The following is a 25,709-nucleotide window of genomic DNA, read 5'->3' as shown; positions in this document are numbered from 1 at the left end:
TACGGACGCAATCGCGCAAGCCATTATCGGCCTTTGAGGCTGAGTGCATGAAAGCACTGTTATATCCTTTTTAGACGAGGCGCTATGGCCACAGACCAGGTTCTTGCTTCGATCCAGCTGTTACTGTACTGTCCGGTCGTCTCGGTGCCCCGCGGGCGAGCTCATCTTGCCTGCGAGGGTGACTAGCACCTGTCACCGCCTCACAACTAAGACGTACCAAACACCGTTCCGTTTTGCCGCAAGAAGGAGAGAGCTTTACAGTGTAAGACCCATGTCTTGGTCTTGAGCTTGAATTCGCACTAGTACTCCCTAACACTGGAAGGTTCGTGCCTTAGTAACTATGGGAAAACATTCATCTAGCATCTAAGTAGCTACTTAAGATCTCAGCATTTGACTCTTTGTCTTTTTTATCCCAAACCTGTAATCTGAGATGTCTTCCACAGCGAGGTAACTTTGGACCACGTGTGCACGGGTGTAGAGACGCTCATTGGTGAAGGAAGGTCTCAGGTAGTGGGGTGTCACTTCAATCAATTTTGGAGTCAATTCTTTCCATGCGTCGCCATTCAGTGTTTCCAAGAATGCTGAGCATGCTTGGAAGCTGGCGGTGTCATGACACGTATGGGCGCATTCCCCGCTCTTCCGTCTATAACAATGCTGCAGCACTCTGGTGAGAGGGTCAAATGGTGACTTCTGACTGGCCTGACTCAAGAAGGCATAAAGTAGAGCGTCATCTTCTCTAGCGGTGTAAACAATGCTTGTTGTGCCTAAATGCCAGCAATAGTTTGATTTAGGTATGTCGGCAACAAAGATGATAATCAGAACTTCACGCATTGATTATCGGAAGAAGTCTTAGGTGTGTGCCACATTTTATGTGGCACACACCTAAGACCAACTGGAACAACCACTCGTTGATGGTGGCAACAAGTGGTATCAGAAAAGCCGTTTCAATGTTTGCGAAATGAGACCTCTAAATGTTGCATTATTTATTCGGTTCACCATAGAACCTTTACTAGCCTTAACTCGCTCGCCTTGAGATGGGGGGGGGGGGGTCGATACAGCCCCCGGAATGTTGCCTAAGGACATTTCTCCTGTACGTGAAGTCGGAACAAAATTTTCAGGAGCCTCTGATCCTTTCTTGGACGTGCTTTAACACCAAAACACACTTAAAGCATCGCTGCTTCCCGAGAAGGGATTGCTTTTCAGGAACACTGCACGGAGAATTACGGCCGACGGGCAGCGACCGACGAACCCGCCGGTCGCGCGTGATGAGGACGCCATTGTTATTGTAACGCAACTCTGCAGCATAAACACATGCTCAAAATACACAAAACTAAATTTCATTGTGTTCAGAATTGCGCAATAAACACGTCTGTGTAAGCTTCATGCTGACACAAGGCAAGGTCTCGTGAATATTGACATTTAAACCTAAAATAGTTCGATTATCAGAAAAAATTGCCTTCGACATGGCATAGTGGATCCAATTATTGACCTAGCAATATCAGACTTATTTCCAATCACCAGATTTAACTGATACCAGCCAGCGATTTTCCGAAAGGCCCCATCCTTATTAGTTTGGGAAGGGCCGGGGGGGGGGGAAGCATTGACCCTCTCCCATCAGTTCGGTTATGAAAAACGGTGAATCAGGGCGAGGTTTAGCCTTCCATGTATGTGTCTGACCTTCAGACAGTCACACTTCTTCTATTTGTCCACACTTTGTGAACAGCCAGGCTTCTCACTCATAGTCGTCCCTTACCCCTGTCTAATCCAATCCGTGTATGGGCTTATGTCGTCTATTGGCGCACACACTCATTCGCCTAAACCGAACACGACGGTGTCCAGTGCTCCGTAATCCCCTCTCCCCTCCCCTCCCTCCGCGCATCCTGGTCTGCACCTGTCTTATTGTCAGCCGGCTAGGGGGCGATTCAAGGTCACCCAGGGGGTCACGGTCACGACCACTCGTCCGGACTGCTGGCGCGGCGGCTGCTCGCCGGCACCTGGACATAGAGATGCGGTGCCCAGACTGGCTGATGAACTCTGCATTGTGCGACCCGATATTATCTGAAAAATTACATCGCCTGCCGGATTATCTCCATGTTATTCGATGTGTCCAGGTGCATGCTAACATGATCACCATTTGGGCTCGTTCGGGGAACTGAAACATAATTCTTTTTTTTGTAGCAGACCCGCGGCATCTAAGAAAGTGACTGGCGTTGCCAGATTTAAAGACAGATTATCGCCTTTCTTTCATGTGCCAGATGTCGGCGACACCCGCTATCCGACGATATGTAATCAAAGATCAGGTGTCCATGATGTGGCTGGACACTTTCATTCCAGCATGTTAGGGTTCCATCTGTGTGGTGAAAGTAACGAGCCCAGACAATGCTGAATCTGACGAGCACGAATCTGACGCACGAAAGTGACGAGTGCTAGTGACGATATCAGCCAGTTCCAATCAAGTGTGCGAAGCGCCACGAAACTTCTAAGCGATGCAGTTGGGTCTTGTTTGCGAGGAAACACTGCACAGAACTAATGCATCACTCATCACAATAGAAACCCAACACTCGTCTGCGGCCGTGCGACTGAAGCACCAAACATCTTGCAGGCGCAGCTCTGAGGCGCCGTGGGCGTCGTGAACGGCTCCCTCCCGCAGCAATCAACGCTCTCAAAAAACCAACGGCGTGCTAGATGTGCGGATCAGAATTACTGCCCCGCCTGTCGACAGTGGCCCACTGACCCCCACCCACCCCCAGTTCCTCTGGCCGCCGAGGGTCAGGTCGGGGTCACGGGCCGCGCCTCTGCGGAGCGCGGCGTGCATCCGACGGAAGTGGCGGCCGGCCCGGCCCGGCCCAGATTGGAGGCACGCGCCGCCGCACCAGCTGACGCCGGAAGCACCTGTCGCGTGGGAGGCGTCCGTCTGCCCGGGCCGCTTCCGGCGCGTGCGCGCCGACCGACGGACGGGTGGCCAGACGGACAGACGGGCGGACGGATTGACGGAGGGGTGGTCGACGGACGGGTAGACGGGTGGATGCAGTGAACTACCGGGCGGAAGGCTGACGGACGGACGGACGTACGGACGGACGGACGGACGGGCGGACGGACAAAGGGACGGACGGGCGGGCGGGCGGGCGGGCGGACGAACGAACGGACGGGCGGACGGACGGACGGATGGGGGGTAGACGGGTGGATGCAGTGAACTACCAAGCGGAAGGCGGACGGGCGGACGGACGGACGGGCGGATGGACAGAAGAACGGACGGACGGAAGGCTCAGCGAACGGACACAGGGTGGGATACCAGCAGGGAGAGCGGTCTATCAGTGAGCGCGTCAGCTGACGATCTGATGTGCTGACGGACCAACTGGCAGACGGAGGGCCAGACCAGACGGACTAACTGGCAGACGGAGGGGCAGACCAGACGGACCAACTGGCAGACCAGGAGGGCCAGACCAGACGGACCAACTGGCAGACGGAGGGCCAGACCAGACGGACCAACTGGCAGACGGAGGGCCAGACCAGACGGACCAACTGGCAGACGGAGGGCCAGACCAGACGGACCAACTGGCAGACGCAGGGCCAGACCAGACGGACTAACTGGCAGACGGAGGGCCAGACCAGACGGACCAACTGGCAGACGCAGGGCCACACCAGACGGACCTGGGCACAGAGAGACAGAGGGCTTGCGTGGACGAACAGACCCAGACATGACTAAGTTATCATTCCGACAGACAGAACAGCGGGTTACCAAGCGGACGTCTGCCACACGGGCGTGCTAACTGCGGTGCTGTCCGTTCGGTGCGTGTGTGCCCGGTCCCGCCGGCGCCAGAGTCACTGATAAATCGTCACACGCCAGGTGCGGTGGACACCAAACCGGCCGCAGCCGATGCATGACCTGTGAAACATGCCAGACCGCACCAGTGCGCCGACTGTTCGCTTAAGTCCAATGGCATTCTGACGGAGAGCATCGCTGTGTTGCCAGCCACATGCGTATCTGCATTCGGAGACTCATCAGTATATAATCAGTACAAACATTTGCTGCCGGCAAAGTTAAACAACTGACGCATTCAGACCACTTTGCCGTCTGATGACTTAACAACTTTAACAGAGGTTGAACAGATGTCTGGTTCTGTTTAGCTTGGGGGCTTTCAGATTTGTCATCCCCTTTATACGTGCTCCATTTTATCTCACTTTCTAGCTCAATGCATCTCTTTACAGCACATATCATGCGCTAGTCATGCCTTAAATAGGCTGCCCAAGCACCGCCGGGTTTCTCCAGAAGCGGACGCAGATACCAGGAGGCCAGCTATTCAGGCTTGTGGGCGGTGGCGATGGGCGATGACAAGCTCGCTCCCTGAACTGATGCCGGGGATCACATTGGCAGTGCGCGGTAAAGGCGGAGTGCTCAGCTGCCGCTGGCCGGACCGCTCCCCCTCTCCCCCCCCCCCCCCGGACCCCCACCCCCACCCCCAACAAAAGGTAAGCCGATGACGCAGCGCCGGGAAGCCCCCAGAAGATAATCTCAGTTGATTACGCTCCCAATATAAAGCGATTACTGGAAATGAACGGCTTCACTGGCGCGGGGCGGCCGTTCCGCTCAGAGGACCCGGCGGATGGACACGCAGGCCGCGCCAGAGACAAAGCCGGTTAGCAGGCTCCCCGCTTGTCGGAGCTCAGGCTGACTCCGCCAACTGGCCAACAGACTGCCGCCTCGCACGAGAGCCCTCGCTAGCTAAGGCTCAGTGCTGGCCCTATTGCATGCGATGGTTACTGCACTAGGAGAATGCATTTTTGACCATGATATTTTACGCACGTTTCAGCAATCCCATACGGGGAGCTAGGGCAATGAAAACAGTTTCCATGAATGTGATACACATGTGATGCCCGTAAGTCGCCAGCGGCTAAAGATGTCCGGAGATGATGATGGAATGGCGTCAAAGCAAACCACATTCCCGAACAACGTTGACCGACGTTTCCGACGCGAGCGGGCGGCGAGGACGGCGCACAGCGCGCCTTATGGTGCCGCGGGAGGGAACAGCGCCTTCGCCTTCACGGTGGACGCGTGAGAAGCAGTGTTGTGCGTGCAATTTTTATTGGGAGCAAGACCACTGTCCGGACAAGGCATCTCCCAGCTGTCCGGAACTTTAATACCCTACAAACGGTCAGGCCAGTCCACGACTCGACGACCAGACCACCGTCGATCGTACAGCCTTTATTTGCGGTAGACTCTCGTATTTCATATACTCGAGGTTTTATGCAGATATTCAGCTATTTTAATTGGTGTAGACTATGTGTTGACACGCGCTCGGGTGGGGTCAAATTAACCCCCCAAGGTTTTCCGGAATGGTTTCCGAATGGCGCGGCTACGCCGCGCCAAATTTTGCATAGCTGTAGGCAATTAAATAGCGGATTGTCTGACACAACAAATGAGATGTACCTAGTAAGGTCGCTGACTTATGACAGGTCAAAGTCAAGCCATGGTTTCAGCGAACGCCATTTCTAGGGAATCGCTCAGCCCGCTCCAACAACGGATGGTTAGACGAAACCATACACCTCTGAGATACTTTCTTGAGGAACAAAACAATGGAATGAACAAATTACATTGACCTAAGATCAAGTATGAAGGTTAGACCAAGTTCAAACAACCTGTTTTATTACTTTAGGGCTTGCTGTATGGGGTAGATTATGGTGTTCATTTCTAATTTGTTGACAACAGTAACCGCATTATACACCTTCCATAGAATTATCAAACGTCAGAACATGGCACTGACCTAGAACGGCCCACGTCAACAGCAAGTTTTTAGGGACATACTGCCTGCCACAATCCTTGTCGCTTTTCCAAATGCAAAACTCAAAGCGGTCTTGTACGATTTTGGTTACCGTGGTCTGCAAAAGGTCGAACGAGGTCACTAACCTTAGATGAGGTAGCGAATTTTTGCTTAGAACAGCTATCTAGGTTCCAGGGGCACTTTGGAGACCAACCTGGAATTTGGCCTTGTCTGACCTCATTTGACCTAAAGGTCAGGAAGTTATAGGTTTAAGTAGGTAGGGCAAAGGTTTGGCCTAGGAGTCTCAAACTTTTACCTAAGTGGGCTCACGTACAGGTCAACACACCCTGTAAATTTGATATTTCTAGCTCTCTTAGTTCCTGAGACCTCAGGGGGTCAAACTGACCCCCCACCCCCACCCCACCCGAGCGAAGGGTATCCAACCGGCCACCCGGGCGCACTTCGAGCAACAATTATCACGCTGCGCGGTTTGCGGGAATTTTACCAGTAGAGTTTTACGCCGATGTTCCGTCCATTCCTGTTTGCCGGCACCGTCTTCTCCGTCGCCGCGCCGACGAGTTCCGGTCGGCTTTTTCGCCAGCACCGACGCCCCCGACCGGATCCCGACGGCGACGGGTCAATCGTGGGGCGTCGATGCCGGCGGTCTCCCGGGTCGGCCAGGGGGACCGTCCGGCCGCCGGTGCCGACGGCTGGCGTCACCCAATCAGGCGTGGATAATGTGCACCGGCGGCGCCTAATGAGACGCACCACCGACGGCGCCGCCGCCCCCGGCCACGCTACAAGTGGGCCGCCGGCTTGTTAACACAACCAGGACACAATTTATGGGCCCGGGTCGGGTTTCTGCGGGGTGCTGCTGACTGCGCCGGATGCTGAAGCGGTCCTCCAGCAGGGGTTGACCCGACGGATTCTACAGGGGTCGGGCAGAGGCTGCTTGCCAGATGGGTGCTCTGAAAAGGACTGGGTCCTTGGAACATAAGACGCGGATGTTATTTGAAACGCAAACCAAAATTCTGAAAGCGTGGAGTGAATAGTTTCAAAAGTGGATGAAGAACGGCGATGGTTTGAAGGAACAAGGGCGCTTCAGTCAAGTTCGTAAAGTGATATTACAGATGATAGTACTCTTTGAAACTTTTTTTGAAAGTACTGGTGCTCACCAAGTGAAACGCGTGCGATGCTGACAGAGGAAGCTGGAAGTTCGATCCTCCACACCGAAGCACTTGCAGGCATTGATGAGTACAATGTCATGCATGATTTGACATCACGATAGCCAAATTGACTCACATGCTGCTGTAACACAAGCCGTGCGTGAGCGCACAGCATCATGTGGAATGCAATGACAATGTGCTATGTATGTCACGATGCGGTTGGTGAGGACATTGCTTCTAACGGTACAATGTCCCAGAGGCGGCAGTCAAAGCCACACCGCCGCTTAGTTGTCGCCCTCGAAAGACGTTACAATATGGCTCGCACTTGTTCGAAAAAGTTTTACTAAAACTTATTTTCCTTCCTTGCATTGCTGTTCAATAAACGCGGTGTTTTTCATGCTGCTGAAATCGGCAGCCTGCCTAAGCGCCGAACAGTGAGGTTACCACGCAGAAAAGCAGTTAACAGGATTGGGTTGTTCGGGGACAGAAATCCCCACCGCTACCTCGCTCCATGTTCGGATTTGTGCTTCCTTTGCATATGAGTGCACGGTCGATTGAGACCCAACCTCTCAAAACAGGGTACGAGTCATTCACACTGAACTCAGAACACTTCTCTGACATCTGCAGCTCGCTCCAAACAAGACAGATTTCCAAATAAGACACTGGGTTATCAGTATAATAGTATTATGTGCTCACATGACATACACAACTCTTACATAAAAACGTGCTTTTTCTCACTAAAGGCTGATGAGGCACCATGACACTCTCCTCGTTGAAGAAAGCACAATAACTAGAAAAAATCTCTCAGGACCACATGTGTGACTGATGCGTGATTTTGAGATTTATTCGACATCAGTTTGCAGGAGTTCGCACGCAACTTTTCTCGCCAGAGTGATCATTCAGATTGTCCAATCATGCGCCATCCCACATCTGGCAGCCCCAGCAGACTGTAATTGGCCGCTGCCCGGCTGCTCCTCCTCTGGCCTGCCCTGGGGCAGGCATGACTTCAAAGGCAGCCGACCGCGCGCCCTCTCCGTTGACATGTGATACTCGAACGCATGTGGGGCCAGAGGATTGGAGGGACGGGATGGGGAGACGGCACGTGCTACTACCGGAAGAGCGGGGGGAGGGGGGAACGAAGCGAAGCCGGCTTTCGCTCTAATATCCCAGTGTTACCGACACGTGCTTAGGTACCCATGTGGAGGTGCCGGCTCACCGAATGAGTGCCGGAATGACCGAATTGAGGGATCCTCGGGACTGTCGAGTGTCGCTCGGTTCATCGCCGGCTACCACGTTAGATGTGCGTACCATGTTCTTGTGCTGTCAAATTTTACTCCGATGAAATAGCACCACCTGATAATATAGTCGGTGTTTACGTCATTATGTCTAGAAATATATTAGCGCAGCATTACAGTGCATCACTTGTTTTGCGCCACGTTAGCTGCACACAAGTCTCAGGCCATGTTGTGTCACCCCGGCTTATTAAGCGCTCTCGTAGCTGGCTTTGCAATTTGTGTACCGTTGTACTGGCGCGAGAATTGTAGCGTGCAAGTTCACCTCGGTATGTGACTGTTCTCGTTGATACAGGCTGGCCGTCGTGCGAGGCCTGCACTGATTCGTGGGACGACTGGAACAGCTCAGCCCGACCGATCGGTCCTTATCACTGGCATGGCGAGGATCACGCGTCAAGCCCGGTACCTGATCTGCAAAGCAGCGTCGACTGGCATGGTGACTTGGTGCAGCTTTGACTGGATGAACAAGGCCGGTACAAAACAAGTGCGTCGCACAAAATCGAGTGCACAGTTACAGCCCTAACGCGGGCCACCGTCTGCTGTAACCTGCCGCCGTCACTGCGAGACGACGCTATTCGGCGAGCGTGTCCCTCCACCAGCCCCTTCGGTCACCGCGTTACCATCGCCCGTGACACCCGTGTGACCGGGCCCTATGCCGCGGGCACGCCGGTGTGGGGTGACCCTTTGTTCGCACGCCGGGGAAAAAGAGAAGTGGCCTTTGCTGACATGCCAGATAGCGTCGCCACGCCGCTGGCCGACAATCAGTCGCGTCTGAGTCCTGACGGAATATGAAGCACTGTTTTCCATGCGTCCGTTTCCGCGTTGGGGTTTCACAGTCTCGTCGTGCGCGATGCGACTCAGCTAGGTCCATAAGGACCCCGGGTGTCTCCCATGGCAGGCGCCACTCTGACTGGCGTCCGCGCGGCCGCACGTGCCGACGCCGAATACACGGCCCTGCGAGGGGCCGCGCTGCACGGCTTCCCCGATCGTCGGTCCGGCCTGCCCACCGAGCTGCGGCCGAGCGATTGCCTCGCTGTTGACAACGGTATCCTGATGTGCAGTCCCGTCCGGTCATCCCTCACAGTCTCCGGCGAGAAACTCTGCAGCGTCTGCCGACTCGCACCAAGGCATCGAGCGCACTCGGCATCACGCCCGCAAGTTCGCGCGCTGGCCTGGGATCGACCGCCACCTGGGATCGACGGTCACCCGGGATGGACGGCCACCTGGGATCGACGGCCACCGGGATCGACCGCCACGCCGCCGATCGCGTCGGCTCCTGCCAGGCATGCGTGAGTGGCTGTTTATCCAGCAGCGCGAGCCGCTGATGTCCATCCTCAAGCCGAGTCGAGTCTTCGAATACGTCTCCGCGGACTTTTTCAGCCATTAAGGCCAGACCTACCTGGTGTGCGTCGAGTGCCTCTCCCGGTGGCCTGCTGTCGAGCACTATTAACTGATGCCACGGCCCGGATTCTGGTCCCCCACCGGCCAGAGATCCTCGCCGCAACAAAGGCGACACCACCGTCTGGACTCTGGTCTCCCACCTGCCAGAGATCCTCGGGAGCTGCTGCTGCGGCGGAGCTCCCGGGTGCTCCGGACCGATGGTGGTCTGGATCACACAGTAGGCTTCCAGCGCGACGTTGGGGTATAACACACCGCACGTCCAACCCGCCCCCCCCCCCCCCCCCAGCCAAACGGCCACACTGAAGCAGCCGTTCATCTGGTCAACCGCCGAGGCGTCCGTGGGTTGGGTCCGGCCGTTCGTCATGATGTACAAACCCGAATTCCCGTCCACGCCTCACATGCCCCTCCGTCCGCCCACCCGAGCCGACAAATCTGGCGCGGCTGCGGCGGGCGGCGCCGCTTCCGGTGGCCACCGCGAGCGGCGCGGCTGCCGTGGTCAGGGCGCGCGCCGCCGCGTCACGTGGCCATCTGGCCGCCACCGGCGCGCACCTGCCGGCTGTCAGCTGACCGCTGGGGTCACGGCCGGCGGCACGTGACGGCCGGCGGGCGGCGGAGCGGCTGTCATGGCGGCATACAACGCAATACGGCGTTGGGCAAATGCAGCCTCAATGGAAAAGGAAACCATGCTTCTGACAGCATGTCTCACTGCTTTTGGATTGTTTCAGCTTTGTCTGTATATTTATTCTGCACACACACACACACATATGCATATATATGTATATATAAACATATATTCTTCTTTTTTTCTTTTCGCGCAACAATCCCTTTCTCAGTCAGCATATGTTGCCACAAATTTTAGATGATTAACTGTACATTTGTGCTAAAGAAGACATAAGGTGGTAAGTTTTATGTCTGACCCGCTATGTAGCCAGCAATGCCCATGTGAGGCCATGCAGCCATGGCGTCTGCCGGCAAAGCCATGCCCACACGTTGGAGGCATGTAGGCTCAAAAGTGTCAGCTCTAGTGTTGACTATGAAGGGCGTTTATATATGCATGAATTACTACTGTATAAGCTCCCGCTGCTGGTGTAGGCTTGTTTCAACAAAAGCATATATATGCTGCCTTGCGGGGCTGAATGTTTTCTTTGCCGTGTGGTATCCAAAGACTATATTCCATGTATATTTGTTGATGTACAAATATAGGTAGATCACCGAACGCACGTCCAGGGAAGAAATGCCGGTGGTATCTACATACGTATTCTAGCTCACATACGGAAAAAACGATTTTCATCATAGCAAGAAATATTAGCATAGAGGAGCTATTAATGGCTCTCTGCTAGCCAGGGCTTTGTGGCGTTATCAAGATCGCTTGTTGTCAGCATATGTACTCGATGTGTGGGTTTAAATGCCCCAAACGCTCTTCAATTCGACAGGGTTTCTAACATTTGTGAATCTGTGAATATATTATGTATGAATATGCATTTTTCAATGCTGAAAAACAAAACGCACAGCCCAGAAAAGCCAGGATATGTCCAATAAACCAAAAAATTACACTACCGTCATAAGCTCTTTAAAAATGAATTTGACCGTCTGCCAAGACTTATGAATTGTGAGCCACTCGTACCCATGAGCATGTATCATAACACGTTTGGTTTTGGTATGAGACGTTAGAACCACACGTTTTTGCTTGGTCAAGGTAACCGACGCTTCCTTATTATCGTTGCGTAACCAGTTCAAGCATCATCCATTGGTGAACTGAGGTTGATTATCGAGAGCTCTTAACTCATAATACCGGAAAACCGGAGCCTTAAACACTTTCCTGAAAACGCAGATCCTGCATTGTTCCACATGGTCCCGGCATCCCACATGGGTACCGAATCTCTGAATTTTGAGAGCTCGTCACAGGATCTCTACAAAGGATGAATCAAGCTATATCGAAATACAACATCGCCTATCTATTTACCCAAATAACGTGTCATTTGTGCACGAACGGAAAAACCTGCCGAAACCAGGGATCACACCAGGTAACCTTGTATCTCTAGTATCCCATCTGAGCTCTCCCAACTGAGGTATTCCGGTACTTATGTGTGAAATATGAGACACCACCAGCGTTAAAGTGTTAAGTAACAGTCAAGTAATTTAGTATATGATATGGTTTATCAACTCCTACACAGCAGGTACTCGGCTGTATACAAACTCGACACGCTTCCATCTACTAAACCACTCCTTCCATGGAAAAGCCTGCCGAAACCAGGGACCAACCACGGAGTATGATATCTTCATTCTGACGCTCTGCAGATCTCCAAAATTGTTGAGCTGCAAATCTCAAATGGGTGCCAAGCCTCTTACTACTGAAAGCTCCTCACACGGCCCCTGCAGACGGGGAACAATATATGGAAATATAATATACATATGGAATATATGGAAACACAACGTATCGCGTATCTACTTAACCCATTAACCCATCACTCATCTACGATCGGAAAAGCCTGCTGAAACCAGGAGCCTTTATATCTTCAGCCTAACGTTTTCCCAACTGACCATTTCAGTACAAATATTTGTGATATAAGACATCAGCTGCGTCAAAGTGTTGAATAGAATGGTTTACATTTGAGAGGATATTGAAGCAAATGTCAGATACGATGAAACAATCTCAATTGCGACCAACGGCATATCTCTTATTGTGAAAAAGGCTGCTCTAGACAGCACAATTATCTATTTTCTCAATACGTCATGGTTTGATTGCGTCATCGTACATTGCACATCATTGATTGAGAGCCAATTGACGGCTGTTACATGTGGAAATCGCTCTCATGAAAGCCAAATATGAGCGCCTCGACAATCATATATTGTTTGGTCTTGATCACCCCATCGCTTATGAAATGGCAGGATTTGAATGATGTTATGATGTTGTCATGAATACCAAGGTGACCTTGAAGTGATCTCCCGGTATACCTCTCCCCATTTTCGTGGACGTGTAGCTTAGAAACTAGAGGAGCTTAGGTCTTGAGAAGGGCATTGTTGTGAACGGCATCGAAAGGTCTTCAAGATGGCTGTTTCAGTTCAAAACCCCATATAAATGTGGAACGCTCCCTTCTAAGAAACAGACAGCTAATCTTATACGTAATATAATGCATTAACTCCTACGCAACAGGCACTAGGCAATGTACAACCTAAACACGCTTCCATTTAATAAACCGTTCCTTCCATCGGCCAAAAATCCTACTGAAACCAGGGACCAAACGCGGACCACGAGATCTTTATTCTGACGCTCTACAAACTACCCCTGTTCATCCTCAGATCCGCCGGGAGTTGCTGTGCTGGACAAGTATGCTGACACGTACGGTCCGTGAAGCACAGCTGCGAAATAATACATATTTTGATATTATCTAAGATTCAAAACCTCAAAAAGATCTGAGTGTTTTACCAAACAGCTATGAAAAGATAATATATTGATATGTATAAGGCAGGTCTCCAAGTGACAGAGAGCCCATGGCAGAGATGGCACACCAGGGAACCAGGCTGCACATACTGAACTACGCTGAGTAAACACTTCTCCCAAACAAGTTTTCAAAGCTTGGCCTGATTTCATCGAGCAGTAATTAAATGGGTCATTATTATATGCACAGTTGGATACTGCGCTTGGCTGTTATCGAGAGGGTGCCGTGCACTTCAGCTTTCTTAGTTATATGCAAAACATGTCCCACAATCAATGCCAATGGTCAATAAAATGGATGGGAATCTGTGTGCCCCTTATTGTCCTAGCCTCGCTCACTTGTCAATACAGCTCACAGTTGCCGTTGTATAACATGCGCAAGAGTTGTCGAAATCGGAGTTGTGGTAATGTACAGTTTGTCCATTTATGCCTGCATTTTTCATATGTGCAGGAACCTGCAGTTTTTCACCACGATAGCACAGGCTATTACGTCAGATGCATTTGACCACTACCACGATTGTCACCAGTTTGCAGCCTTTATATTGCATAAGCGTTTTTGTTCTTTTTTCTTCTTTCTATCTCTTCTAATATATGTACATGCACACAAGTCTGTGTAAAAAAAAAATCCAGCTCAGCACATGACGCCAATCAAGTATTCGATAAAAACTCAAAACCTGCAGTCATCAGGCTATGTGAAATGGAAACGGAGGTCTTACACATAAATTGCTCATTTTTCTTTCCGCGAACATTTTCCTCCAGCATTTCATAATATTTCGCGTTTTTGTGGCGTTGCTAAATGTGCGCAGTGCTGCTCGAGAGGCGCAGACAGTATTTCTGGGCAAAATGCTAGTACTATGCTTGCTTGTGAGCAGCATGACAACCGACGCGGTGCTGGATGCTCTTGAATAAAGCATGCATAGTGAAGGAGGCCAATTTTAATAATATCAAAGATGTCATAGGCATTTATTCTGCGCTGTTGCATCATGTCTCCACTTGAGAACAGGTAACGCTATCTAGGAGCCGGAGTTTGGGAGTTTGGTTTTTGAAGATGGATATGGCATTGCAGTTGTTGCAACACATTCGAAAGCTGTGAGGAAGACAGAGTGAAATCGGCGAATTTTAGGGGCAGTGTGGATGAAAAATGTCTCCACTTTTCTAGAGCTGCCTACAATGCGTGTCCATGTATAGCGTAATGAATTGATCAGACTCCCCACCGTTTGAAATACACAGCATTTCTTTACTCTGTCAATGCCAAGCTAATATTTGATACAACATATACCTATTGCGGTTACTCTGATATTTGCCGGTACATGCCGGTTGGCAGTGTATTACAGCGGGCTTCTGCGGGTGGAGATCCGTAGCTGGCCTGAGCGGGCTGGGCTGCGGACTAACACTTTGGAAAAAGTCGCGTCTCGGGCACCGACGGCAATAGGCGTCACTGCCGACGTCACCCTTTGCCGACGCATGCGCCAACCGCACGGCCGCACGTCATTGGTCGCAGCTGTCATGACGTCACGCAGCACCTCCGGCAGTGTTGGTAGCGCGTGCGGCCAGCGGCCGGTCGCTCCGTAGTACGGGAGCTCAGGCCGTCGAGGCGGGGTGCGAGGAAGCGGGTCTGACGAAATGGTGATTTGAACAGATAGTGACCTCCTGAATTGGTGGTCTGAACGAAAAGTGACCGTCTGAAGTGAAGTGCGTGCCAGGATTTCGCCAGCTGCTCAACGACTGACGACTGTCCTTAAGGTGTGTTCAGGCGAGGGTCTTTCGACTGAAAGTATTCAATGACATGGTCATTGTGAATTGCTCATCTACATAATGTGTCGTTTCTGAAAAATTTAAGTCGCATTCTTAGATTGTGGCTTTTTAACTCCGTAGATGAAGTATATCATATCTTATTTCTCGACTTAATGCCAACCGCTAATATAGTATATTTATAATTAATCTGAAAGTATAATATTATGTATTTAGCAGGTAATCCATACACCACTTGCTGGATTGGCCGCGTTGCGCACGGTTGGGTACATGGTTAGCTTCAACATTCTGGCGTTCCTTGATAAATGTATCGGCGTGGATGTGCGGCGTGCCCCTAAATGACGAGAACATTGTTCCAATCTTGCAACTGACGTTTTCGAGGATAAGGGACTCCTAAATGTGCGGTCGGAGGCCTCACACTACTGAAGATTGCTTTCTCAGAAAACCTGATTTGACTCAACACCTTAAAAACATGATCTTTTGGAAAAAAACTGATAACCTCATTGATTGCCAAGCTGGAAATCTGCGTTATGAAAGCGTACTTAATAATATCGTCTGGTCCTCTGATGCTTGTTATCCGGCCTCGTACTCAGCCATGCGCGGCCAATCTGACGTGGTGGGCTGTTTTGTGTCTGACATTCCGGACCTGCGGAAACCCTCCGACCTGATTTCTGGCCTTTAGGTACGCTCCCCAATAACCGCGAAGTTTAACTGCACTAACTTGGCAACAACACTCCGCGGACAAGATGAATGGCATCAGCGCTATTAAAGAATCGTGTAATCGAGGGCAGGCGGCTTGTTCACATAGTACCCACTGGAGTCATATTTCCCATTACAGGCGTATGTAGTTTCCTATTCAGTTGAGGGCGTCACCTCCCCTTCCAGTGCTTCAGCCCCCTCCCCCCAACTTCGAGAGAAAAGTGGACTAAATCCGGGAAAAAGAAAAATCGGGGTAGTTTCATTATCTTTCATGGTTTACCGCCCAACTCACTTTGCAAAATTACAATTGCATTTATTAATATGCTTGCCAATAGATGTCGGCCAAAAATAATCGTAGTGGACAGGTAACACCAGGTTGATGCAGAAGATGCGCCGTTATTTTACCCACGGTCTCAAGATCTGCGCATCTGCGGTGCTCTAAGCTGGGTCATCGGTGAAAAACAGTGAGCTGTGCGATCCCCCACATTACGAAATTCTGCTGCACACGCCCCTGATCAAGGAAACCAACACTGGGTGGTCTTACGTTGTGCTATCTGCTATGAAACTTCTCTTCTGATTTCCAACTAGTGAATGCTGGTCGCCTGCTGAAGCGTTATGTTTATGGAAGTAAATTTATAAGTCATCATGTATCGGAACACCCCACATGCTTTCAATGCAACAGATGTAGTCGGCGATGCGTCGTGCCGATAACCGTCCGTGATGCACCGCATCCAGGGCCACAACGGAGGAAACTTAAAGTTTATAATCTCCAGTCCCATCAAAGAATGTCTGTCACATGCCCTAATCGTACCTAAATTCAGAGTGTTTTTCAGGATTTGAAAACAAACGTGCTTACAAATTTGCGCTGTGCGATTCCAGCTGGCCAAACATTATGCGGAACATGTTATTGATTCCACTGTGCCGAAGAAATACCTCCAAAAGCGCCATTTATGCCGGGATTTAAATTGTCCTTTCGTAAACTTCATGCTTATGCATCAGGTGAAACGGCACATTGAGGTGAGCCAACCAATGTACCGTGGATTTTGTCTTAATCATTTCAGCCCATGCAGCCCACAATGCGATACATTTTTTGGGAGGTTTTAGCGGAACAGATAAAACGGAATAAAACGCCAGCCTTTTAGATGATAAGAAGCTGCGGTCATTTTACTCGTAACTTGTTCTTTGCAGGGTTATGCTGAAGCACGTGCAAGTCAACCCGCTGCGGTCCTCGCTGATGCGGTCTGGCCAGAAGGCGGACACTCTGAGCATCAACTCCACCATGAGCTTCAGCTCACTGCACGAGCCGGCTCTGTCGTCTCGCTCCTCCTCCTACACATCGCTGAACGAGACCCAGAGCAGCACGGGCAGCACCAGCGTGCCGGCCACGCCCACGGTAAGACGGAGATCTGGACTGGGCCCGGATCTAGACCAGAGTCAGACCCAGAGCAGGTCCAGAACGGACCCAGATCCAGATCCAGATCCAGATCCCGACCAGACTAGATCCAGACCAGACTGAGGGCTGAGCGAGGGCAGCACGGGTGGAACCAATGCACCAGCTCCGGTGAGGCGGACGTCTTGACAAGACCCAAACCTTCCCAAGCAGTTAGCGCGAGTATTCATTCCAACGTACTGCCGCGGGCACGAAGAATGCGCCACCACTTGCGTCAGTTGCGACCCAGGCGTAAGGCGCGCGTGAAAGGTCGTGGCCCAGCCGTGTCAGCTAGTGCCGCGTCCGCGACACATGGCTGGGGGACACCTGGCGGCGTGCAGGCCGGGCTGCGCAGAGAGGTCAGAGCCGGCTGCCGTGTTTATCCAGCTCACCGCTGCGTTCCTACGCGGTGATACACGGCGGAATCCGGGGATCCCGGCCTGCTAAGTTGTGTTCCGTGTCTGGGCGCCTCGGTGCCGGATTACGTCAGCGACAGTCAGCTCGCTATCCTGGATCGTGACCCGTCCCGGCCCATGGTCCATTCTGCGGCGGCCGTTTCGCATTCCGCCGTCGGTAAAACTCCCTGTTGTATGCCTCGAGCCTGGTACGGGGCAGGCCTCGGGGCCTAGGGGCCCCGGCGCGGCGGCTCGATCAGTCGCGGAGGGTTCACATGTCCTCGACAGGACTGCGTCGCCAAAACAGGCCCTGGAATGCGACACGCCCGTTGGACGGGGCGCGTTTCCCCGAGGGTGGGACAGAAATAGCGCGGGGCGCGGCGAAAGGGTTCGGTTCCCCTCAGCGGCGGCCTCCTCCGTCCAGATGGAAGAGTGGTGGGTGTCGTACCGTACGGTGCTGCGACACCGCGCGGCTGAGCGACAGCAGCGGCGGTCTGAAGGTCAGCTGGTAGTGGCACTGTTCCAGCGGCACGATGTTTGCGGTGCAAACTACGACACTCGTGGTTTCTGGGGCTCTCATCGGAAAGCGTCAGGTTTACTAACCCACTAACTTTGAAAGGAGAATCGGGCGGCAGAGCGATGTTCCGAGCTTACGTAACCCGTCCTGGCTGGTCCCGTACAGAGCCGGCTAACCCATCAACAGGCGTAACCCGTCCTGGCTGGTCCCGTACAGAGCCGGCTAACCCATCAACAGGCGTAACCCGTCCTGGCTGGTCCCGTACAGAGCCGGCTAACCCATCAACAGGCGTAACCCGTCCTGGCTGGTCCCGCACAGAGCCGGCTAACCCATCAACAGGCGTAACCCGTCCTGGCTGGTCCCGTACAGAGCCGGCTAACCCATCAACAGGCGTAACCCGTCCTGGCTGGTCCGGTAAAGAGCCGGCTAACCCATCAACAGGCGTAACCCGTCCTGGCTGGTCCCGTACAGAGCCGGCTAACCCATCAACAGGCGTAACCCGTCCTGGCTGGTCCCGTACAGAGCCGGCTAACCCATCAACAGGCGTAACCCGTCCTGGCTGGTCCGGTAAAGAGCCGGCTAACTCATCAGAGCCCAGTGCACCTGTTCCGGGGAAACGGTTTGAACCACCGCTTTACACTTTCCGGTTGTAATCATTTCATTTTCTAAGTCTCATTTCACATAGCGAGCTCGACGAGCAATATCAGACCTGCGTTTACACGGAATATATAGACCCATCCAGCGACCCAGTCGACTCAGTTTGCCACATACGTACCAAGCTTTTCCCTCGGAAAAATCCACTGTAATTCCTTATGGTCCCCCACTGTTGCCGGACCTTTGTTCGCGCCTTTTGCTGCAAGTAGGCTGTTCTTGGAATGCGCCGAACTAGCGAAGCGTTTACATTCCCACACTCTCTGGAATGTAATGTTGTTCAGCTAAGGTGTCACTGAGATTTGCTTGAGTCTCGTTACTCTACCAGATTTACTAATTAAATGTAAGCTGGGCATGAGCAACGTGTCCGAGACGTGTCAACCTGCCATTGGTAGATGTTTTGAAAGTTTTCGGACACGAATGACGTTATCATTTATTCAGTCGGTAAGATTCTCATATCCTCGCACCCCGGTAAGTGAATGCGAACATGCGTACCTCGCTTATCGTCATGCGTCCATACATAAGCGCGTGAAGAACAGTCGGCTGGTGGGATAGATCACCGGTACCCTTTAACATGCGCGTTATAGGCACAGGAATGGGCGCGTTATAGGTACAGAAATGGGGAATCCGTGTGGCCATGGCACCCCTAATTTTCGAGAATGCTGAACATTATTTCTGTGGCGACGCATGAAAAAATCCATTTCAAAGTTGACCTTGTGTCCCCTCTCCTCGCCAGTTTTTGAGACGTTGCTTCACGTTAGATGAGGGCATTGTAATAGCTATGGGGTATGGAGAATGCTGGCAAAAAATAATTGCTGTGCAATTTCCACGTTTCAGACAACCGTGAAGGTGTACACGCGCTGCCTGCGACCCGACCTCGAGTACAAGACCATGTGCGTCAAGTACACGACCACGTGCCGGGACGTGGTGGACCAGCTGCTCAACAAATACCGCATGAAGCACCGCGACCCCAATTTGTTCTTCCTCACCATGGAGGTGGCCACCAGAAGCACAGGTCAGTCCAAGTGACAGCTCTTCGCCAGCGCTGGTCTTGCCGTAGAGAGGAGCGTGGACTGGCCGGCCGGTGGGTGGGGCCGGCTCCGCCGCCTGAGCCCGCTGGATGTCGAGGTCGCCCGCCCAGCGGGCCGGGTAAGGGGTTCGGTCACCAGCAGACAGCGGACGGTAGGCCGGGTGGCTCAGGCTCCCTGCTGCTCAGCCAGGTGTGGCGCCCGGCTGAGCAGCAGGTCGCGTCAGGGGGATTGCCGTCGAGATTGGGACGCTGCGGCGAGTGCGGCGCCCTGCCAGAGCGCGCCGCGGACCGGGGCCGCGCGCGGCCGTCGCGGTCGCGCCACATGCGTGACAGCGCCGGTCGCGGTGGCCGACCAGTGCCACAAGGTGGTCGCGTGCCGTCCGCTCGTCTGGCCCGGCCGTAGAAACTGGGACAGCGGCATTGTGTGCACTGGGTGGGCAGGATGGGGTCGGCCGAGGTCAATTAAGGTCGCACCACTAAAGAATGGCGGACAGTTTGTCAGTGCTGGGCTGTGCGGTGCTGGACTACTTCGGCCGTAATCACGTGACTGAGGGTGTGACCTGCCTGCTCCCCGGTAAAATGATTATAGCGCTCCGTACATTTCATACCGCCGACTATCACCGACACCGGGAAATGGAGCATGCCCCAATCACGACAGCGGGGACTGAGCGGCTGCGTTATTGACAGGTGCTTCTGTGCGGACGATCCTGGTGCTGGACGACGACTCGTGTCCAGCCCAGCTGCAGGCCTGCTACCCGCGCGCCGACTCCAAGTGAGTACGGATGGGTGATCTTTGCCAGAGGTCTCATTGCGCCGTCCTCTGCCGGTCATCCAATGTTCAGCTCCCACGTTCCCGGGTCCCGTGACGTCGCAGCCTGCGCTGTTGAAGTTGCGGACGGCTCTCAGCGCACCCTCGTGAACCTCACTTCCCTTATTCCTCACACATTGGGGCCCTAAATCCCGCTAACGACGGGGTCAACACGCCGGCGACGCGACGGCCACAACGTCCGGCCACCCACGTCTGTGTGAAATGTCCCCGGAAACCGTCGTTCTGCCCGGCGCAGATCGAACTGACCTCGCGTGTGAAAACGCCCGCCGCGACCGTACGCAGACCAGGTACTAGCGCGGTCCGGCTGGCCGTGGGCGTGCCTCGCGTGCGACAGCGTGGGCGAGCACGCCTGTGGGAACTGGGGCGCAGCCGAGTCATGACCGTCGGCTCCCTGTGCCGCAGGTTTACCGTCCGTATGCGGCACGGAGGCCTGGTCAAGGTGTTCGACAGCGTGCTCATGGCCGAGGTGGGTCTGGTGGCTGCGTGGCGTGTGGTCTGAGCGGTCTGGTGCTGTCTGTGAGTGCACATCTGCGGAGGCTGTCAGTTGTTCGGCTTGTGTTCGGTATCACTTATTCTGTGAGGATTAATATTAGATAGGATTAATATGTGATAGGAACAAGTGTTACATGAGGAATAGGTGATAAAAAGTTCGTTGTCTGGTCGTAGAGTACTTCGGAGCCTTGCCTCGTCAGCTTTTATGGTTTGCATGACAAAGTTAAGAGTTTCGAATTCGAACACTTAATTGTGATGTCGCCCGGCTCACTACCCTCTCAACTCCTTTAGCCTTCCCGCTGGCGTCATATGAACTCAACCATTTATTTTTACAGTCCAAGTACAAGAGCCTGCTGGTTTCGGAGAGAACAACAGTGGATCAAATGATCCAGCTGCTGCTGAACTGCTACAACTCCACGGAGAGCGTCAACCTGTTCAGCATTTACGAGGTACAGAAACAAAAAATCATCACCGTCTTGGTGGTAACCGTACCTTGTTCACATGGTAACCGTACCTTGTTCACATGGTAACTGTACCTTGTTCACATGTTTCTTTAACAAAAACCTCATAGTTCTTGGAGAACATTGGCTGCGGTCGTTTTGTGCGAGAAGCTTTCGTATCGATCGCAACTCAGCCTCAGTAATTGCGACTATTGATGACATTAGACAGTGCGTCCGGTTCATATTCTTGCTCCGTGCAGATATGTCGCTCAATCAGCATCAGCTTCGAGCGCAAGCTGCATCCGGACGACCGTCCGCTGCTCATACAGCAAGAGTGGGCCTCCAGCAGCGACTACAGCTTCGTGCTGAGGAAGCGGCCGCCGGGCACCCCGCGCATCGGACGGGACTTCCCCCTCAGGCGATCGGTAAGTGACCTTCGGCTGACCTTGTGGGTAGCGTTTATTAAATCAGCAAATGAGAAGTGGTCTTGTTTGTACTTCAGTTTTCCGGGGGTGTGCTTGCTGCGCAGCCGTTCGATGAGATCGTAACTCAGGGGACACCGGAGTGGGCGTTACCATCCGACCGGAGATGCCGCCTGCGACGTCATCACACCCTGGGTGGCCGCTGCAGAGTTGTGCGGAGTGGGCACAGCTTGTTTGTGGACGGGAGCCGGTCTTGGCGGCCCACCATTCGTCCCGGGCTGTCAGTAAGCTGGAGCCGGCAGCGGCTGAGACGGACCAAGCTGTTGTTACAACCGCTAGAGCTGTCGCCAGACCACCGTCCCAGCGACAGGCCGCCGTCATGGTCCGGGCCTCTCTGCACCGTTGTGTCTCGTGTGGCGGGTGGCGGGTGGCGGGTGGTGACCCGACCCTCTCTCACCGCGGTCCGCCCCTGTCTGCTACAGTTCCTGCACTGGAGCAGGAGCCGCGAACTGAGCCGGGTCGGGCGGGAGACCGAGGCCGGCGAGGAGCGCCGCTCCAGGAGCCTGCGCGCGCCCTTCACTCTCACTGGCTCTCGCCAAGGATCACGACAGCTTCCTCTACATTTGAGGCGTCGCAGCTGCCGACCCTCCAACTGTACCAAAGGTGGGCGAACGCAGCACCCGCTATCCGCGCGTCATCGACGCCTCTGAGTCATCCAGTGGCTGAGAAGCGTGCCGGTCATGGCTGACACATAACTGATGAGAATCGGTCCTCAGGCGAGTCGGTTTGTCACGGCGCGGCGCGGGAGTGTGACGTCACGTGCCGCGGACCGCCAGTCACCGCCGGGTGCCGGCCGCTGTTCCAGATCGGCGCCGGTGGTCGCACCCCTGCTCAGAACCTCGCGCGGTCCGGCCGCTCTGCCTGCAGAACGGCCGAGCAGCCGGCGGGGTTCCAGCGCCGCCATCGCCGCCAGCGGCATCCTCCGGCGACTCCAGACGAGGCGCTCTGTTCCTGGAGTCGCGGGCAGGACTGCCGCCGTTGACTCCTTGTGTCCCTGTGCCAGGACGCTGCGTAGAGCGCGGTGGCGGCATGCGAGCGCGAGAATTGCTGTTTTCTGTTTGTGTTGCACTGGCGTTGCTCGTTCCGTGGAAAATGGCCAGTGTTTCTGTTTGATGTATTGAAGGACGATATCCCAGTGTTAATTTGTTATTCAGTCATGAGATGGACAGTGTGACAATGAAGCCACTATCGGCGGCATCTACCATATTTTATCAGTCTCGCATTTATCTAGTCACTTGAGCATATTCTTGTCTTCATTATATCAGTCATGGAATATAATTGTCTAAACAAGTGTAAAATGGTTTGACCCGATGCCTGTAAACGGCTACCGCATACCGACATACAGCAGAGAGAACAGAACAAAGCGCTGCAGCGGCACCGCTCGCCGTCACAGATTCTGCCTTCCTTGATGCCTGCAACCATTGTGACGTTTGTTTCTCCACCGACGCGAGCGTCGCTACCGGTATTATCTTCTCTCAGCTCCGGCCAGTCTGAGCCCCTGTCGAGAGTGACAGCAAACCGCTTCACAAACACACGGAATGGCCTGTTTATTTTGCCGGCGCCGCCATTGTTCTTGGCCGCGTCGCGGGGACGCCGCGGATTGCCGGCGCCGACAGCTGGCGATCGTCAGCGCCGACAGCCGACGATCGTCGGCGCCGACAGCCGACGATCGTCGGCGCCGGCAGCCGACGACGGGCTCGACGCGTAGGAAAACAGACCCCGGACGAGGCGCCGCGGGGCGGACGCGCACTGCGAGCGCTTATTGAGAGGCGTTTTCCTGGAATGCGTAATCCCTACCAGAAATGAACGTCATCGACTTTGATCGGGTTCCATAGACAGGCATTCTTCCGGGCGGAAAACTGGCCACGTGGCAATGGTTTGAGACTACGCGACGATACGTTGTCTTCTTCTGAGGTCTCCTTCATATTCACAAATGTAGCGAGGTGGTCTTTGGTACGGAACGGTCAGCAGTAGCCTGCGAATACAAGCGTAACTGAATTCGTCGATCAATAACGTGATACCTGAGCACAGTACAGCAGTCTACGTCACAGTTCACAGACTTCGGAAAGTCCAAAGCACAACTTGAAGACTGTACAGTTCAGAAGCCTTCGAAAGAATGCAGCAAATCCAAGCACCGAGAATTAAATTCCATCTCGCATTTCATCGTCTTGGGGGAGCAATGTGCTCACCGAGCATGACGCACCAGAACACGAAAAGATCAATGCTGCCATTGAAATTACAGCCCAATAAACGTCGACACACCAAAAACAGCGCAGCACGCCCCAAGGACAGCCCCGACAGCTGAATGGTCCATTCACAGAGCGGCGTAACGGTCTTCCAGATTCTGGCGCATGCCTTCTATTGGAGAGAAAAACACGTCGACGGAAACGGAGCAGCTGGTCGGGGCGCCATTGGCGTCATCTGATCCGTCTCTCCGCACGGCCGGATGTTTTCTGTTCCCGCTGACTCCCGGGCTCATGTAGGACGGACTGCTCTCCCCGGCCTTGCCGAGATCCCTGCTGTACAGCCAGGCGGCCGCCCAGAGCGGGCAGCGGCGGCGTCATCTCGGTGCTTCGCTCGCGTGAGTGTGGCGGAATGTCGCGGCGTCACCTTGACGCACACGTGATGTGTGGCGGCGCCATCTTAACGTATACGTGATGTGTGGCAACGTTGTCTTGTCGCACACGTGATGTGTGCTCGTACGCGTGATGTGTGGCCGCGACATCTTGACGCACGCGTGATGCGTGGCCGCGACATCTTGACGCACGCGTGATGTGTGGCGGCGTCATCTTGACGCACGCGTGATGCGTGGCCGCGACATCTTGACGCACGCGTGATGTGTGGCGGCGTCATCTTGACGCACGCGTGATGCGTGGCCGCGACATCTTGACGCACGCGTGATGTGTGGCGGCGTCATCTTGACGCACGCGTGATGTGTGGCCGCGACATCTTGACGCATGCGTGATGCGTGGCCGCGACATCTTGACGCACGCGTGATGCGTGGCCGCGACATCCTGACGCACGCGTGATGTGTGGCCGCGACATCTTGAGGCACGCGTGATGCGTGGCCGCGACATCTTGACGCACGCGTGATGTGTGGCCGCGACATCTTGACGCACGCGTGATGCGTGGCCGCGACATCTTGACGCACGCGTGATGTGTGGCCGCGACATCTTGACGCACGCGTGATGCGTGGCCGCGACATCTTGACGCACGCGTGATGCGTGGCCGCGATATCTTGACGCACGCGTGATGCGTGGCCGCGACATCTTGACGCACGCGTGATGTGTGGCGGCGTCATCTTGGCGCTATGTTCACGTGTGCACGGTCCATGGCGGAGGGAGGTGCTCAGTCTCGCCGGCGATGACAGAGGACTGGTTTGCTGGTCTGTGGCGCGCTATCCGTGCTCCGAACGTCCTGGACAGCGATGCCGTTGTGTTTGCGGACAGCGATTTGAAGATCACCAGTCCGGTTGACAAACAACGGAACAGCTGCACGCAAACAAAGGGCTACTAATTCCGTCCATTGCTTATTCGTGCATGTGTTAATGTTGAACAACAGCCACAAATAAGCAACTAGGTAATGGTGACAAGTCCAAGTCGCGGACATTCAATAATGAAGCGAATTTCTCTTCGGCACTTGCCGGATAAGCCTTTCTTTACCACAAGATTCACTGCGTTCTTGACAACTCGTCAACTTGGCTCCAGCACAGTGCAGTGCGGCTTCCCGCGCGACCAGACCAGCTTGGCTGCAGCGGTTCCGGTGGCTGCTCTGGCTGGCGGCTGAGGCTCGCCGCGCCGCACGTCCGTCACAGCTACAAATGGCCCGCCGATACGAGCAAACAAACACGCCGGCGAGCTGCCGCCGGAAGTCCCGGCTGGGGACGGCGAGGCGCCGCCTCTGACGCACCAGGCCCGCCAGCAGCCGCGCGCACGCTCT

General features: G+C 53.8%; 1 protein-coding gene across 1 annotated transcript; it reads left to right on the top strand.

Moving 5' to 3' along the window:
- Nucleotides 1-14,635: 14,635 nt before the first annotated feature.
- On the top strand, nucleotides 14,636-22,285 carry LOC119114905 (uncharacterized; the record flags this gene model as incomplete). The annotated part of the gene is made up of 8 exons (XM_037238966.1): nucleotides 14,636-14,797; nucleotides 16,694-16,898; nucleotides 19,335-19,512; nucleotides 20,215-20,299; nucleotides 20,759-20,822; nucleotides 21,184-21,297; nucleotides 21,549-21,713; nucleotides 22,193-22,285. Coding segments are annotated over exons 2-8 (900 nt in total), but the record flags the coding sequence as incomplete, so codon positions are not given.
- Nucleotides 22,286-25,709: the final 3,424 nt, after the last annotated feature.

The sequence above is a fragment of the Pollicipes pollicipes genome, unplaced genomic scaffold (assembly GCF_011947565.3).
Source record: "Pollicipes pollicipes isolate AB1234 unplaced genomic scaffold, Ppol_2.1 Scaffold_3087;HRSCAF=3621_pilon_pilon_pilon, whole genome shotgun sequence".
Classification (NCBI taxonomy): Eukaryota; Metazoa; Arthropoda; class Thecostraca; order Pollicipedomorpha; family Pollicipedidae; genus Pollicipes; species Pollicipes pollicipes.
This window is presented reverse-complemented; position numbering and strand designations above follow the sequence as displayed.